General features: G+C 42.6%; 2 protein-coding genes across 3 annotated transcripts; one reads left to right on the forward strand and one right to left on the reverse strand.

Annotated features, from left to right (window-relative positions):
* The first annotated feature begins 886 nt into the window (after positions 1–886).
* LOC123181783 (uncharacterized) lies at positions 887–5,198 on the forward strand. The gene is made up of 5 exons (XM_044594118.1): positions 887–1,616; positions 2,071–2,384; positions 2,510–2,569; positions 3,398–3,882; positions 4,380–5,198. The coding sequence occupies exons 1-5, from the start codon at positions 1,270–1,272 to the stop codon at positions 4,800–4,802; spliced, it is 1,629 nt and encodes a 542-aa protein (XP_044450053.1). The 5' UTR covers positions 887–1,269; the 3' UTR covers positions 4,803–5,198.
* Positions 5,199–13,178: 7,980 nt separating this feature from the next.
* Positions 13,179–14,568, reverse strand: LOC123169370 (uncharacterized). Of its 2 annotated transcripts, none has more exons than XM_044587215.1 (2): positions 13,509–14,568; positions 13,179–13,380 (listed from the first exon to the last, which is right to left on the reverse strand). In XM_044587215.1, the coding sequence occupies exons 1-2, from the start codon at positions 14,530–14,532 to the stop codon at positions 13,346–13,348; spliced, it is 1,059 nt and encodes a 352-aa protein (XP_044443150.1). In that variant the 5' UTR covers positions 14,533–14,568; the 3' UTR covers positions 13,179–13,345. The 2 variants fall into 2 exon arrangements, with proteins under 2 accessions (XP_044443150.1, XP_044443144.1); XM_044587209.1 differs by having other exon boundaries at positions 13,179–13,398.
* Positions 14,569–15,387: the final 819 nt, after the last annotated feature.

Consider the following 15,387-nt stretch of genomic DNA (forward strand, 5'->3'; position numbering starts at 1 on the left):
AGTTTACGGGAACTATTGGAGAAGTTTTTTTGCCCCAACTTTCGATAAACGGCGGTTATTTTGAAGATAGGGGAACTGTTGGAGTTGCTTTAAAGAGTGGGCAGGTTGGTGGCAAAGACCTTAGTATGGTTTTCATGGCGGCGAGCAGTGACATGTCATGAAGATGACATGCGTAACAAAGTATTACAAACATCATAAATAGTGTTACACGATGTTGAGTTGCCAGAGATTAAAGAGATTAAAATAACGAGAATATTATCTGGCAAATGTCCCCTGGGAGGGGATGACAAGCGAACGCAATTTCCTAAAAGTTATAGTTACGACACGAGATCAAACAGTGTCATGTGCCCCTAAAAAAATGTTAGGTGTCTGAAAAAACTGGCGGCAAAGACGTTCATAAATGCCATCCCTCACGGCGAACGTTCGCCAGCTATTGGGATCCTAAAATAATTCGACACAAATACCTTCCAAATTTCCGGGAACAAGACGGCGACGGTTTGTCATCTGTTGACGGAAAACGGATTTGCTGCCTGCTGCATTTGTTCGCTCCACCGTACTCACGTCGCGCTCTCGCACCCAAGGGCAAAGAAAGGAAACAAACAAACCAACGGGATCCAGTGTGATGAGTGCCACGACGCGGCGCCGCCTCTCGCCCCACCGCATCTCCACCCGAATCCATTCTCCGCTTGAATTTAGTTTCCTCCCCTCCCTCTCTCTCTCCCTCGGACGATACGATTGGCCGATCCACCCATCTTGCTGCTTACGTTTTCCGTCTCTTTCTGTTTCTCCCAGCGAGCAACCTCTTAAACCCAACCAAACCCCCCAACCCAACCGAACACCACCACCCCCTCCCCTCCCCTCCGTCCCGTCCGAAATCCCAATCCCCCCTCCCTCTCGCCCGCTCTTCTTCTCCGATTTTCTCCCCCCTCCCTCCCCCCGGAAATCCGCGCCTTCCCGCTCGCTCGCTCCCCTCCGAACAATCGCTTCCCGCGGCCCAGCGCCGTCCCCGTCCTTCCTCGTCGGGGCGTCGCGTTCCTGCCCCCTCCGCTCCGTCCGGAGTCTCTGGCCGTTCGGTTGTGAGGCATGGGGCGGTTTTCGTCCCGCGACTAGTCCAGTCCCGCGATTCCTGGGCGCGCGCCGTCCTAGATCCGCCCCTGGGCTGCAGGGGGTTTCTTGATCCTGGGGAATTTTTCGGGGAGGCGTGAAGGAGGCGCATTTTCCTCTTCTTCCTCTGGTCTCCGCGGTTGGGGATCTTTCTGCTTTTTGGCCATGGCAGCGGCTCCGGCGGTGGGCAGCAACGGCCATGACGCCCATGGCAGGGCCAGCTGCCGGGAGAACCTTCTTCGCCCCCGCCCCCCTGCTCGCCCCGGCGCGCCGGTGCCTGTCCGTGGTCATGCGGTGGAGACGATCGAGCCTTCAGGCGACACGGCTGCTGATAATCGTCAGTTAACTGAAGACGGCCATGGGGACAGCACGGAGTGCTCGAGCTCATTTGGGCCCTCTTGCTCTGTATCTGATGACGAGACCAAGTCAGGCATGCACGACATGGAGGTGGACTCGCCTTTCCTGGGTAATTTCAATGTGGATGCCACCGCTTCTCTTCCAAAGACGCCCAGGTGCACATATCTCCGCAAGGCCCGCCCCTGTAAATATTTTGATTCTATCTTAGCATGGTTTTGTTTCAGCACAAAAAGAAAGATCGGACATGTCCTATTGATAGAATTACTGGATACTGTAAAATGGACAATTTCTTTTACTGATTACCATAACAATAAAAAAAGAACTAATCGCTGGACATGTGCTGCTGTGTCCCTTTTACACATGCCCTGTTGTCACCAAATTTCATGACTTGAAACTGCAAATCTCGAAGTGTGAAACAGGCCCCACCTGCACAAGTGAAAGCATGCCTATTTTGGGGTGCCTTACGTTGAAATAGATTAGGGGCATTAAGATTGGCCCATGAATGCGCAATACTTCTGTTATGTGATATATTTATAGATGATTTTTTTGTGTACTCTGTATCCCTTTCTTATTATTAATAGTTTGTAAGTAACATAAATCATGTTTCAGACAGAAACAAGTGACAGCTGAGTGGAGAAAGGCCGTTCGCCCAATTATGTGGCGATGCCACTGGTTAGAATTGCGTATGAAGGAGCTTTCGTCGCAAGTAGCAAAGTATGACAGGGAACTTGCTTTAATCAGTCATGAAAAAGATCTGCAGTCTGAGATGATTGCAACCGATAGTTCTTGTCCAGAATGGGCAAAACTGGATGCCCAAGGCCATGATAGAAATATTATGAAGAGGAGACAACGGCAAAGGCTTGAAGACATCGTGGACACCTCATTGTACATGGATAGTCATCAAATATTATCCTATTATCATGGTTTGACATCTATCCTGATTCTGTAGGGCTAGAAAATTTAAATTTTATATCCTGCAGTAGATCCGTATTTTGCACTGAGCTTGTACTGATACTTGGTAATGATGGTGTTTCTCCTTCTTTTGCAGAAAGCAAAAACAGAAACAGTGGAGCTGAAACAGATGGTCTGTTGATTTATGATGATACAGGTATGGTGGATGGCTTTGCCCTTGCACTCAAAGTTCTCCTATTTTATTAGTTTGAAAGTAGAGAGTAATGTTTATCATAGTTATGTCCTATGTACATATAACATTAATTGTTTGTGCTGCACAACTGTGGGTTTGGCAAGTAACTTTTATTATTAGTTTTAGATTACCTTTTTTCTAGAATTTCTTTCTTTCAAAGAATGTACATTGCTCTCATTTAGAAAAGAAAGGGAAACACTAATTACCTACTTAATATGACTCAAGCGGAATTAGCAACCCTGCTAATCAGTGCAGGCAAGTTGTGAGATGTGACATACTTGCAAAAATTTGTTGTGTACAAACTACTGCTTGGCCCCACTTTACTATCTTTCAGTGGCGGAGCTACGGCTGGGCAAAACCAGGCAATGGCCTGCCCAGCTCAACAAAAATTTAGTGAAGACTGGTGCTGAATTTGGACCCTAAGAGCAAAACTTCAGATGTACTGTACTACTATTTTTTAAGCTGGTCTGTTTTGGCCCGCCCAAAGATGTGGATGTAGCTCTGCCACTGCTATCTTTACAGCCTTTGATATTGATATACATATGTTAGCCGCTTTTGCATCTATCGTATTTATTTTGATTGTCCATCCCTTTATGTATCTTGCTATTACTTATTTGTTGATAATATATTGGGATACGATTATATTGAATGTCATTGTAGTTATTACAGTTAGATTATTGAAGTTGGAAAGCCAGAACACGTGCATATTGGTCATTGTTTTGTATACATGGTGCGGCGTAGTTTTATTTTACCAGTGTCTAATCCTTGGTTTGCTTGTAATTTCTAATGCAGTTGTTGAGGATACTAAAAGAAGAGTTCCTGACAATACATTACCGGAGTCTAAGGAAACAGACAGGGTCTTAGAACAATATTCTTTAACAGATATTCTTCGGACAATTGATAGTATCCAGTCTCGAGTCCTTAGGCTTCAAGGTCATCTCAGCAAGGTTTGCAGCAATCACGCACAAGTTAAGGTGCCTCCAAATAGTCAGAAGGCTCAAACACAGTTAGCCTCTTGTAAGAAGGATGGACACCGTCCTCAGAAAAAGAGGGATCTGAATAGTTTGCTTCAGGAGGAGGATAAACCTAGACCACTTGTTGGAGTTCCAACTGCTTTACCAGATAGGTGCACTGACTATGTAATGGAATATGGAAAGAGAAATATCGCAGAAGAAGGTGCAACACAACCATATGCAAAGAAAGTCACATTTGAGTCACTCTTTGGTGCAGATAATCCCTTAATTCATCATACTCATCTAGGAGAATTATACAAAGAAGTAAGCTCATGTTCCATATCATTCTTCTCTATTTTAACCACACTGTTTTTAAAATAATTTATAATTTGACAATTCAGAGCCAAATGTAATGAACAATCTATACTTTCAGTTGTACGAATGCAGGTCTTTGTAATTGTAATCGTCTTGTAGATTGTTGACATTTTTTCTGAGCATTGTTGGGTAACAACCTGAAACTAATGATTTTGGGCACTGTTTACTGTATTATTGGTCGAAAGTGGCTAGTTGCTTCAGTTTTGCACTTTTATTAGGAAGCAGTGCTGAAGCTCATATGATTTGTGTTGTTTCCCCTATGTTTTCTGGAGCTACCCATCCATTCATGATTGTAGCTAACTAGTTAAGTCAAATTTAATATTAAACCATGTATCAGATTTGTAGTTTTCTCCTTGAATTATTGTGAAATGGAGACATACTACCAACTTTTGGATGGACATTTGTCGAACACACTTTTAGCTGATGATTTTTTATTGTATTTGCAGAATGCTGATGATGTCCTAATAGACAATAGAGCAGCCCTAGTAGAAGGGTACCAGCAGTTTGAGAAGGTGAAGCAGGAAGCACAGAATCATGTGGAGCTGGCTAATAAGGTTGCTAACACCCTTCTTTCCAGAGGAGAAGAAACTGTTGCAAGACAGGTGGTTAAGCTTGAACCAGTTTATGAAATAGCTCCAAGTGTGAAGCAAGTCGGCCCTGGAAATAAACGAAGCAAGAAACCAAAGAAGAAATCTGGGAGCTCTCTGCCTCCTTTGGAGGAGCAAATCGAGATGTCCCCTGATGTACCTGCAAAGAAGAGAACTGTCAAAGATCTGCACAATTTGAAGAATGAAAAGCCTGTTTTCGTAGCTGTGGACACGCGGAGGAGCCAACGAGTCCGAAAACCCAAAAAGTACGGAAGCGATTGAGTTCCAGGAACGGTCCTGTCTCCAGATTCGGTTTTGTCTTTGCTGCCCAAATTTCTGGCACATGGAAAACCAGATGTGTTACCTAATTGGTTTCTGTAAGTAGGCATAGTTGGGAAGAATATATGAAGTGGCATATCTTCGGCAGCTCCCCTTTACCTGGGACAGTAACAGCAGTAATGCTGAGTTGAGATTTTTTGGGTTGCCTGCAAATTGTTCTTGTGAAACCAGCATTGTATAAAGTAACACTAGATAGAAGTATAGTCCGGCATAATACAAGTTGTTTCGTCAATGCTAGTGGTGCAAATGTATGTAAAGCCATGTTTTTTGTGTTCAGAGATCTCAGGATTCAGCAAACAAATATGAAGTCCATTAACTAAATGTCATTTATACTGCAAACTCGTTTGGTCCATGAAAGTAGTGCTAGTAAGTCATTTTGTTAAATGAGTAACATATTTTATAGCTTATAGCACATATGCCCGTGCGTCGCAACAGGAGAGATTTTTTTGCGAGAAGTCTCGGGAGAGATAATTGATGTGTCCATCAAAACGGTCTCCACAACAATGAGGCGACAGAGCGGAGAGCTATAGTGTTCTCGTGGGTCATGTTTGGCCCGCGAGATCTTTATAGTAGTGGGGTTGGTCGGAGTGGCGGCCAGTACCCAACTCGTGCCTTTTCTTCCTTCAGGTCCGCCTCCTTATCGAGGTTGTGGTAACCTTATGATAAAAATTGTTAATTTCTGAAAAAAGGCAAACTAAACTTGAAATAGGAAGATTTTTTAAAATTAACAAACATTTTTTGAAAACAGGAACCATTTTAAGGCGGTGAAACAAACTTTTTTTTAATTATGAACAATTTTTGGAAAGGGAAAATTGTTTTGAACATTCCAAACCATTTTCAAAATTATTTTTTTAATCACGAACATTATTATGAATTTGTGAACATTTCAATAAAAAGGAATATTTTTCGATTTTTTATAATTTTTGAAAATGCAATTTATTTTAAAATTCTTGAACAATTTTGTATTTTTTTTGCAAAAATGCGAACATTTTTTGAATTTCGAATTTTTTTGGAACAAGAATAAAAATGTAAAGTTCCAAATATTTTTTTTAATGGGAACAAATTTGAAATTATGAATATTTAACGAAATTTTGTGCAAAAAATGAAATTATGAAAAAAATGAAAATAATAACTTTTGGGGGAAAGGAAAAAATAACTTGAAATGGAAAAAAGGAAAAAGAAAGTAGAAATGGAATAAATATTTTCGATGGTGAACGGATGAAATAATCGGAGAAATGCACCTTGCTTTATTAGTAGGGGGGGGGGGAGGAAAAAGATAACTTGAAATGAAAAAAGAGTAGAAATGGAATAAATATTTTCGATGGTGAACGGAAGAAATAATTGGAGAAACGCACCTTACTTTATTAGTAGGTATAGAGGTATAGATATAGATAATGTCTCAAAATATGTTTTTTAACGTACGTAACATCATGGTAAACTATATAAGTAAAAGCGAAAAGTTTGACTCAATATAATTCAAGAAAAGTAATTGCCACATCAGATTTTTTTTTGCATCATTATCGAACACATCAGATCTCGTTGAATTTCTATCCAAGGTTTCATATTTAAACAGGTTCAATTCAGCCCATGCGAGTTTCGCCTACGTCGTGGGTTTGATTCGTGCATTCTCTTCTCTGGCATGTCTCCTTCTAGCCGTTAAGCGACTAATTCATGGGCCACAACCGCTGCAGTTACACTGTGGAGCCTACCCAACCCCAAGCATCGCCCCACTCTCCTCCTGACACATTCATATCGGGGTGGGTGGGGGGGGGGGGGGGGGGGGGGGGGGGGGGGGAGGAGGGCGTGTCAGAGTTTGGGTAACCGCGCCTACTTTCCCCCTTTCTCTAAGTGTTCTCCTCATCTCCCTCTGTTTCAATCTGCGCCATCTCCCATGAATTGGTCAAAAAACAAAATCAGATTTTTCAAACTTATAAAGGTCAATTTTGATTTTTTTTCCAAAGCAAATGGCTACCTATCACCGGGAGCCATATCGCAACACTCAAGTGGTCCGCTTTATTATGGAAAAGTGTGCGGGTGGGAGAGCTAGACATAACGGACACTATCGGAAAATTAAGACATACTCCCTCTGTAAACTAATGTAAGAGCGTTTAGATTACTAAAGTAGTGATCTAAACGCTCTTATATTAGTTTACGGAGGGAGTACTAGCTAACTCAAATTATTTATACGTATACATGTATAATCATCATGTATATGCATGTACATCGAATTAGCTATACTTATACAGGTAGAATTCATCCTGTACACGCACGCACGTTGAATTAGCTATATGTGCCAAGTGTATAATACGACCCAAAAGGCATGTGCTGCAGTAAGTGACAAAATGAGAACAGATACATATGTACATAGTTATAGCAAACAGCAAGGGAGAACGATAATTCCGTTGTGCCACGTCATGTTTTCGCTGTCCGTTTAGTGTACTCAGCTTTGACCTTCTTCAGTGTCATGACCACATCGTGCATCGTCATTTGCTGGTCAGGAGAGTCGCTAGAACAAATCAAGCCCAACTCAAATATTGAAGCAAGAAACCCATCGTCCACTGGAGCTGTCCATCGACGACCTTGACAAGCTCTGCAGGATATGCCTCATGAACCCACTGCCTGAGCGTTAATTGTGCGCCAAACATAGTGGCAGTGGGCCGCTTTCCAGTGAAGAGTTCAAGGAGCATGATCCTATAGCTGAAGACGCCGCTCTTCCGCTATGCTTTTCCAAATGACCCGTACTTTGTTTGAGAAAAAAACAAAAATATAAATTAGATGTAGTTGCTCAACCATGTTGTTTTGAGTCGAGTCATAATTTGTTTAAACAAATGTTTGTTGAGCAAAATAACAACGACTAGCTAATTAAATACCCGGTGCCATGTACCCAACTGTTCCAGGCATGCTCACACTTATCATGGAGTTGTCATCTAGAACCAACTTTGCAATGCCAAAGTCTGCCACATGCGCCGTCATGTCCTCATCAAACAACACGTTGCCAGGCTTCAGGTCACGATGCAAGATAAACTCGTAGTGCTCATGGTGTAGATAAGCCATTGCCATCGAAACATCAAGCATGATGCCCAGTCTCTCGGAATCCCAAGCACGTTGTTGTGCTATGTGATCCATGAAGCAGCATCTCTAAGCTACCATTTGGCATGTATTGAAGCACTAGTGCTTTGAAGTCAAGGTTGGAACAAGTGTTAAGTATCCTTATCAGGTTGGGTGTCGCGCCATACGAAGCACTCGACACTCCGCATCAAAGTATCGAATGGCCTGCTCTAGTTGCATGTCAAGAACCTTTATCGCAACCACCAAACCACTGCTTAGTTGGCCCTTCAAGACTTTTCCAATGCTTCCGGATCCCAAGATGTCTTCTTCACGGAAATTATTGGTGACGCGAACAAGCTCATGATAGGAGACTATCTGATGGCCTATGGCATCAAATGGATCAACAGAAGCATTGTCCGCTTAAGTTTCTTTCTAAACCATAGGTATACGTAAATGGCAATGGCGCCAAAAGCTAATATGAGTGTTGGTGGTAGAAATTGAAGCAAGTGCCTTTTACTTGAATGATTTCTATCAAGGCATGGTGGAAATCTTAGCCGCGGAGCGCCGCATAGCCCAGGGTTCCCAATCAAAGATTTTAATGCGAGGTTTGAGAAAACACCTCCCTCGGGTATTTGTCCTTCTAGCCTATTGAATAATAGGTTCAAGGTATTCAAGTACGTAAAGTTAGCAAGGAACATTGGAATGGTACCAGAGAGATTGTTAACCGAGAGGTCCAATGATGCTAGGCTTTTTACATTTTTGAGTTGAACTGGAATTGAGCCTTTGAAGGAGTTATGTGATAGATTTAGGTAGGTAAGCATACTAAATTGTCCAAATGTTTATGGTATGCTTCCTATAAACAAGTTAGAAGACATGTCTATTTGATATGTTTGTCTTAGACCAGTAACATCTACCGGTACTGCACCAGTAAAGGAATTGTGAAAGATCAAGTGTGGTATGTTTATCCAGGTGGAAGAAACTCGTTGGTGTCGTTGAGCTTAACTGGTCATATGATTCCCCTCTAAACTCGTTGGTGTCTATGCTTTCTAACCAGCTAAGATTACCAAAGTTTCTTGGTATGGAGCCTGATAATTTGTTGGCTTGGAGAAACAATCATTCTAGACTTTGAAGCATACCCATTTGTGTAGGGATAGGGTCTGGCATGTTACTCCAGGAGAGATCAAGACATGCAAGATTTTTCAGTATAGTGATGGATTCTGGAATTGGCTCGGTGAATACGTTATCCTGAAAATCAATCCATAGAAGGTTGCTTATATTTGAAATTGCTACCGGAAGTCCACCTATTAACTGGTTGACACCTGCACCAAAATAGCTTAAACGTGAAGAGAAGTTTCCCACATAGCCAGAGATGGTGCCTGTAAAAAGATTTTTTTCGAAATCAAGGAATTGTAGTTGTCTGCATTTGGAAAGAGCTGACAAGAAATCTAGATTCCCCTCTAAATTGTTGTCTCCCAAAGTCAGAATATTCAAAACTGTATTTGTTCCAAGCATTGATGGTACTTGACCGGACAGCTGATTCACTTGGAAATTTAGGTAAGACAATTTGGATAAGTTACCGAGCGAAGCTGGAAATTTACCGATCAATTGGTTGTATTGAAGATCAAGATAAGATAGTTCATGTATAAGACCTAATTCTGGTGGAATCTCCCCTGTTAGACCGCCGTTTGCGAGTTGTAGTTTAGTGAGTTTGGTAAGATTACTAAGGGACGCTGGGATTGAGCCAATAAGGTGATTAAAACCCAAGTTAAGTTTTTTTGAGGTTTGTTAATTTGGCTAACCATGTTGGCAGAACATCCACAAAAGAATTTTCGTGCAAATCAATTACTTGTAAGTGTTGGCATGATGTAAACCCTGATGCTAAACGACCAACAAATTTGTTAAGATATATAAAAATAAACTGTAACATTAGGAGGCTGAAACTTTGATTGCTCAGAAATGTTCCAGTCAGGTTACGATTATTTACTAGTGAAATTTCCTGTAATCTAGACATGTTGAACATGGCTTGTGTTACTAGGCCAGAGAGTTGATTAAAATATAGGCTTAATAATTCAAGCATGGATAGCATTTTTGTAGCTTATGAAATTATACATGATGTGGCTTCTAATGGCCAATGTGGCTTTATTTTTAAACTAGATTATGAAAAAGCATATGATAGAATTAGTAGATACTTCCTTATATCTATGATGAATCAAAGAGGATTTGGAGAGAATTGGATGGCTAAAATTGAATTTTTGCTTGATAGAGGCCCTTTTGGAATTAGGATTAATGATATGAATACTGAAAATTTATTTCCACTGGAGGAGTCACACAAGGGGACCCAATATCCCCTTTACTCTTTAACCTCATGGCAGATGTATTTACTGAGTAGCTAATAATGATTTGATATCTGGTTTGTTACTAGGATAAGTCCATCTGGTTGATACTTTACTGATGATACTTTAATCTTCCTTCCCAACAAACTAGATTCTACTAAGAATCTTAAGTGGTTACCGTATTGTTCTGAGTAATTATCAGGAATGAAGATCAACTTTCATAAGTGTGATCTTGTTCCCATTAATATGGAAACTAGTGATCCCCAAATTTTTGCTCAAGCTCCTTGTTTTAAATTGGGATCTTTTCCCCTAATGTACTTAGGAGCACCCCTGCACCACAACAAACTCAGGAGAGAGGATTTACAGCCTATAGCAGACAAGATTCTAAAGGGAACTACTAGGTGGAGAGGTATACTACTTAATTATGGCAAGAGATTGGTGTTAGTCCAGTCTTGTTTGCTTAGTATTCCCTCTTACTTAATAGGATTTATTAAATTCCCTAAGTGGGCAATCTCTTTGATTAACTCCCAAGTGCCCCATTGCTTATAGGATAACTATGATGGGCACTAGAAATACCACTTTGCAATTGGGAAATGAGTGCCCAGAAGAAAGAATTTGAAGGGCTTGGGATAACTAACCTTTGCTGACATGAACCTGTGTCTGCTAGCATCTTCGATAGAGAGATGCCGATCAAATTAGGGGAAAATCTAGAAGCAGACTGTAGATATCAAATATGAAACGGACTACCGTAATATCTTTTTGCATGCCCTGCCATTGGTGCTTGCCCCTTTGGGAATGGAGTGCTTTGGGAAGCGAAAGCTGGCAAATTAGGATATATGTGGAAGTTTTTGAATGGTAAGAAAGTTAAATTTTGGGAGGACCTTTGGTTTGTTTCTGCTAGTTTAGACACCCAGTCTGGGATCTATATACAATTACCAATGATCGGAACATTACTATCAACAATGCTTGGGATGGGCATCAACTAAACATTAGTTTTATAAGATGCTTCAGCCCTGAGATGTTGACTATGCCATATGGTCTTCTTAGTTTAGTTGGATCTATCAAATTAAATGGTGAGGGGACTCCCTTTATTTGGAGATTTGGGAGCAAAGGGGTTTAATATATAAGCTCCTTATATGCTATTGTTAATTTCATGGGGTGACACCAGTTAATATATCTGTTGTGTGTAAAATCATTGTCCCCCTAGGATTCATATTTTTGTATCGCTTCTTATTAACAATAAACTTCTTACCAGAGATAACCTCCACAAGAGGCACATGTTCCCGACCTCACTTGTGTTTTCTGTGATGAGGCAGAGTAACACCCATTTGTTTTTTGAATGTGTTGTAGCCCGTGAGATATGGAAGAATATCTCTCAGATCACTAAGATTGGAGATTGTAATATGCATTCTATTTCTTGCTAGTGGATTACTGTAAAAACCACTGTGTTGAGAACTTTGTGCATGCAACTGTCATGTGGACTATATGGCAGATTCGTAACGATCTATTCTCTAGTTCTCACATGATGGGATTGTAGGCAATTTGGAGAAAAGTTGCTTTGCACCTGGATTGGTGGGCCATTTTGTTCTCAGGAGATGTGAGAAGGGCGGCAGAAAAAGTGGATCAACTGTCGTGTGCACCACCACTACTGCTATGGCAGACACCGACTAAACTTGGTTTGCCAGAATTCTCTCTCTTTCGACTGGAACCGGGTGTAAAGTGCGCTACTAGGGTGACGAGGGCAAGAGGAAGAATGCAAAAGAAGTTGAGAAGAAATCTTCCCCTACCTTGTCCCTGGATAAAAGCAAGTGACAAAATGGATATGTTGTTTGCTAGCTATAATAAATTTCATGTTTTGTAATATCCTTGCAAGAACTTGATACTTCTAGTTTCAGATATTGTGGTTTATTGCTGGCTGAGGCAGTGTTGTTTTTGTTCCTCCGCGTGCGTTGCATCGAATTTGACCTCTTTTCTATCAAATGAAAGTGGAGCCAGGGTTGGAGGCCCTTTTCTTCAACAAAAATAGCAAAGGAGGTAACTTTTCTAAATGAATGTATCTTGTACCCCCTTCGTTCCACAATTCTTGTCGTGGTTTTAGTTCAAACACGACAAGAATTATGGAATGGAGGGAAAACTTTCTTTCTCGGGTGAACATTAGTTGTGCTGGAAGGTAATAGAACCGGTGAATTTGTACAATCTGGAGAAAGAACCTTCGCTTGAAAATATATGACCAAATAATAAAGTACTAATAGTCAATATTGATGAATGTATAATTTCGACAACTGCACTTTCATATCTATCTATCGCAATCGACGAAATGACCCTTGTAAAACATGTTTGTGCTGTTACTACGACATACCATATGAAACTAACAACTATAAATGTTTCTGCACCACTAATTTGCTTCAATTTCTATTATCAATTCAAGCATGGAATGATCTCCCAGATTGAAAAGCTTGGGGCTGCTTAGACATTTCTCCCCCAAGGTGCTACCTGCTATGTTAATTGCCTTCTAGTTTGGGTGGTATAGGGCTAGAAGGCATTCCGTAAGAAAAAACTAGTCAATTCTGCTTTTGTGCATTATGAAGTTGGTGAGCGGTATGATGTGCGGTTCGAATATTTCCACTATCTTTAGGGCTTGATAGATGTGAAGAAGGGTGGATAAATTGTGTTTCCAAATGCTGAGGCATGCCAAATACCGAAGAAGGGTACTCAAGATCTAGCCTGGGCTCTTAAAAAAATCCTAGCATGTCAAAAGGAATGTTTTTCCCTTGTCAAAATAAAAGCTTGTCCTAAACCAAAGTAACTAATAGGTTGCTGATCGCTTGTATATGTTATGGGTCAATCATTTTGTCCATTCAAATCATATTAATGCCATTCTAGTGTTGCCATCTTTTTGAAGATCACAAAATGACTGAAAAGGTCTTTACGAACTGTAAGCACAAAAGCAACGATATCTTAAACATAGTTTAACTATAACCCAATGCAAACTCATGCGGTAATCTCACATATTCAAAGCCACACTTCTGCAATAACTAATATCAATCGTTACTACGACCCCCTTGCTCCATCAACTTGATCTTGGCAGACTCTTGAAACACAAACTCACTGCCCTTGGCCCGGAGAAGCTGCTTCCATTGCTGCAGAAGTGCATGAATCTTGAAAATATATCATCATGAATATTTTTACTTGCTAAATTATGTATTTCATGTTACTAAATGCCACTAAGAAGTTGTAACAAAGGGCTATACACGCAAGTAAGTAATACCTGGGATGTAGAAGCTCGTGTAGGGAAATGATTTTCTGCCATGATAAGACACCTTCCTCGATCGCCCTAACTTGAGGTCGACCATGTAGCAACCAACACTTGTGCGCACAAAAATGACTTGGGTGCCCTCTGCGTAGCCATTGATAACCAATGCACTTGGTATAAAGAGGGCAACATTAGGGAGTAGTGTCTTAAGATCGATTACCCTGAGTTTTATCCATCCCATGGCTCCCTCGGGTCCGGCCTCCCTAGACCACAGGGTTAGTGTGACATCCACCACGGCAGCAAAACCCAACACGTCATCTTCCACCATCATGAGAGTCCCATTGTCATCAGTTGGCTTCTCGAACATTGAAAAGCATAGTGTACCAAGTTGGCACTCTATGACGGCATCGACATTGAAGTAGACTGCGTCGCCCACAAGGATGCTAGGCATAGCCGAGACAGAGTAATAATCGGCAGTGGGGTGAATATCAGAGGTGAGCTCCGTCCAGAGGCGAGTCTCCGATGAGTACATCCATCCCAGTGTGACTCCCTCAAGCTTACTAGGACACATGACCACACGAAAATGCCCGGCTTGGCAATTGTGGTGGTCGCAGCCTTGTGCTGCGCAGAGCACCGCCGCACTGAAGTAGACTGGGTAGTGAGGAGGAGAGGGTACCTGGCACTGGCGGCCTGTCAAAGGATCCAACACGATGAGGTCACGTGTCTCCCCAAACTGGCAGAAGAGGGCACGACCATGGCGGCAGTCCATGGCAGCCCAGTCAGGATGGTAGGTCTGGGCAGGGAAGAAGGCGGGGATCGGGACGAGGCGGGGGCTGAGCTTCTCGAAGAGTCCCAGGACGGGAGGTGTCCCATGGAACTCACGATAGCGGCGGCGAAAGACCGGGTCGGCAAGGATGGAGCGCCATGGCTTGCAGACGGCAGAGGCACGGACGAGCCAGGCGGGCTCGTCCGGCAGAAGGCGGAAGAAGACCTCCTCGAGGAGCTCTTCCATTAGCATAGACGGTGGCGGCGGCGGCATGGAGCGGCCGCGGGCGAGGGTTTCGGGTGGGGAAAAGTTGAGATTGGATAGAGGGGGGAGGTGTCTTTTGCTAGATGGGGTTGTAAAGCAATTAGGGGAGAATCTTTTAATGATTTTTCTTATGAAAAATTTGGAGGATAATAATCGAGTTGAGCTATAATTTTAGAAAATCTTAACTGGCAGACAAATGATATTAAGGAACTTCTAGCGAACGATGTTTTAGCCGTTTGTTTTTTGTGTACGAATCTTGGCGCTCGCTAACAGCCAGGTCACCTTTTCTGGATTGCTTGTTATTGCCCTGACCTGAGAAAATGGAAATTACCCCTTATCCCTTTCTGCCCTCACCCTCTCATCCCCACCCTCTAGCACTCTCACTCCCCCGCGCATGCAATTGCTCCCACTAGAACCCCAGATATCTTCGGCGATCCCCGGCAATGGTTATACGGCGGCAACCGGCGGTTGCACGGATTTCCCGACGAAGGTGCATTGTGGTCCGCCTGTAGTCATGTGATGCGGCCAGCTTGGCAGGCGACGCCTGCTCAGTTGGCTGAGGTGGGAGCGCGTGGAGGTCATGCAGGGCGGGTGGCAGAGCGGCGGCTGCCCCCAACTAAGAGTGGTGCATCTATGGAGGGTGGCGGCACGAGGGTAGAAAGGCGACATGGTAATGTCAGTCGTCCTCGGCCTATTCATGGAGGCTCGTCGAGATGGCATTAACTTGTCCCAACAACAGTGGATATGGGAGAGTTCGGTGGAGCACCAGGTGCTGCAAGTGAAGCAAGCGATGGCCACATCTACAATGCCAGCCACATCTCTGATGGCTCCCCCTCTCCTTCGCACTGTGAGCTGCTGGCCCCC

Source organism: Triticum aestivum, chromosome 1D (assembly GCF_018294505.1).
Source record: "Triticum aestivum cultivar Chinese Spring chromosome 1D, IWGSC CS RefSeq v2.1, whole genome shotgun sequence".
NCBI classification, from domain to species: Eukaryota; Viridiplantae; Streptophyta; class Magnoliopsida; order Poales; family Poaceae; genus Triticum; species Triticum aestivum.

Coding starts and splice junctions, on each gene's coding strand:
- LOC123181783 (XM_044594118.1), top strand. CDS start 1,270: ATGGCAGCGGCTCCGGCGGTGGGCAGCAACGGCCATGACGCCCATGGC. Junction 1,617..2,070: donor TCTCTTCCAAAGACGCCCAG/GTGCACATATCT, acceptor ATCATGTTTCAG/ACAGAAACAAGTGACAGCTG. Junction 3,883..4,379: donor TAGGAGAATTATACAAAGAA/GTAAGCTCATGT, acceptor TTGTATTTGCAG/AATGCTGATGATGTCCTAAT.
- LOC123169370 (XM_044587209.1), bottom strand. CDS start 14,532: ATGCCGCCGCCGCCACCGTCTATGCTAATGGAAGAGCTCCTCGAGGAG. Junction 13,399..13,508: donor CACGAGCTTCTACATCCCAG/GTATTACTTACT, acceptor TATATTTTCAAG/ATTCATGCACTTCTGCAGCA.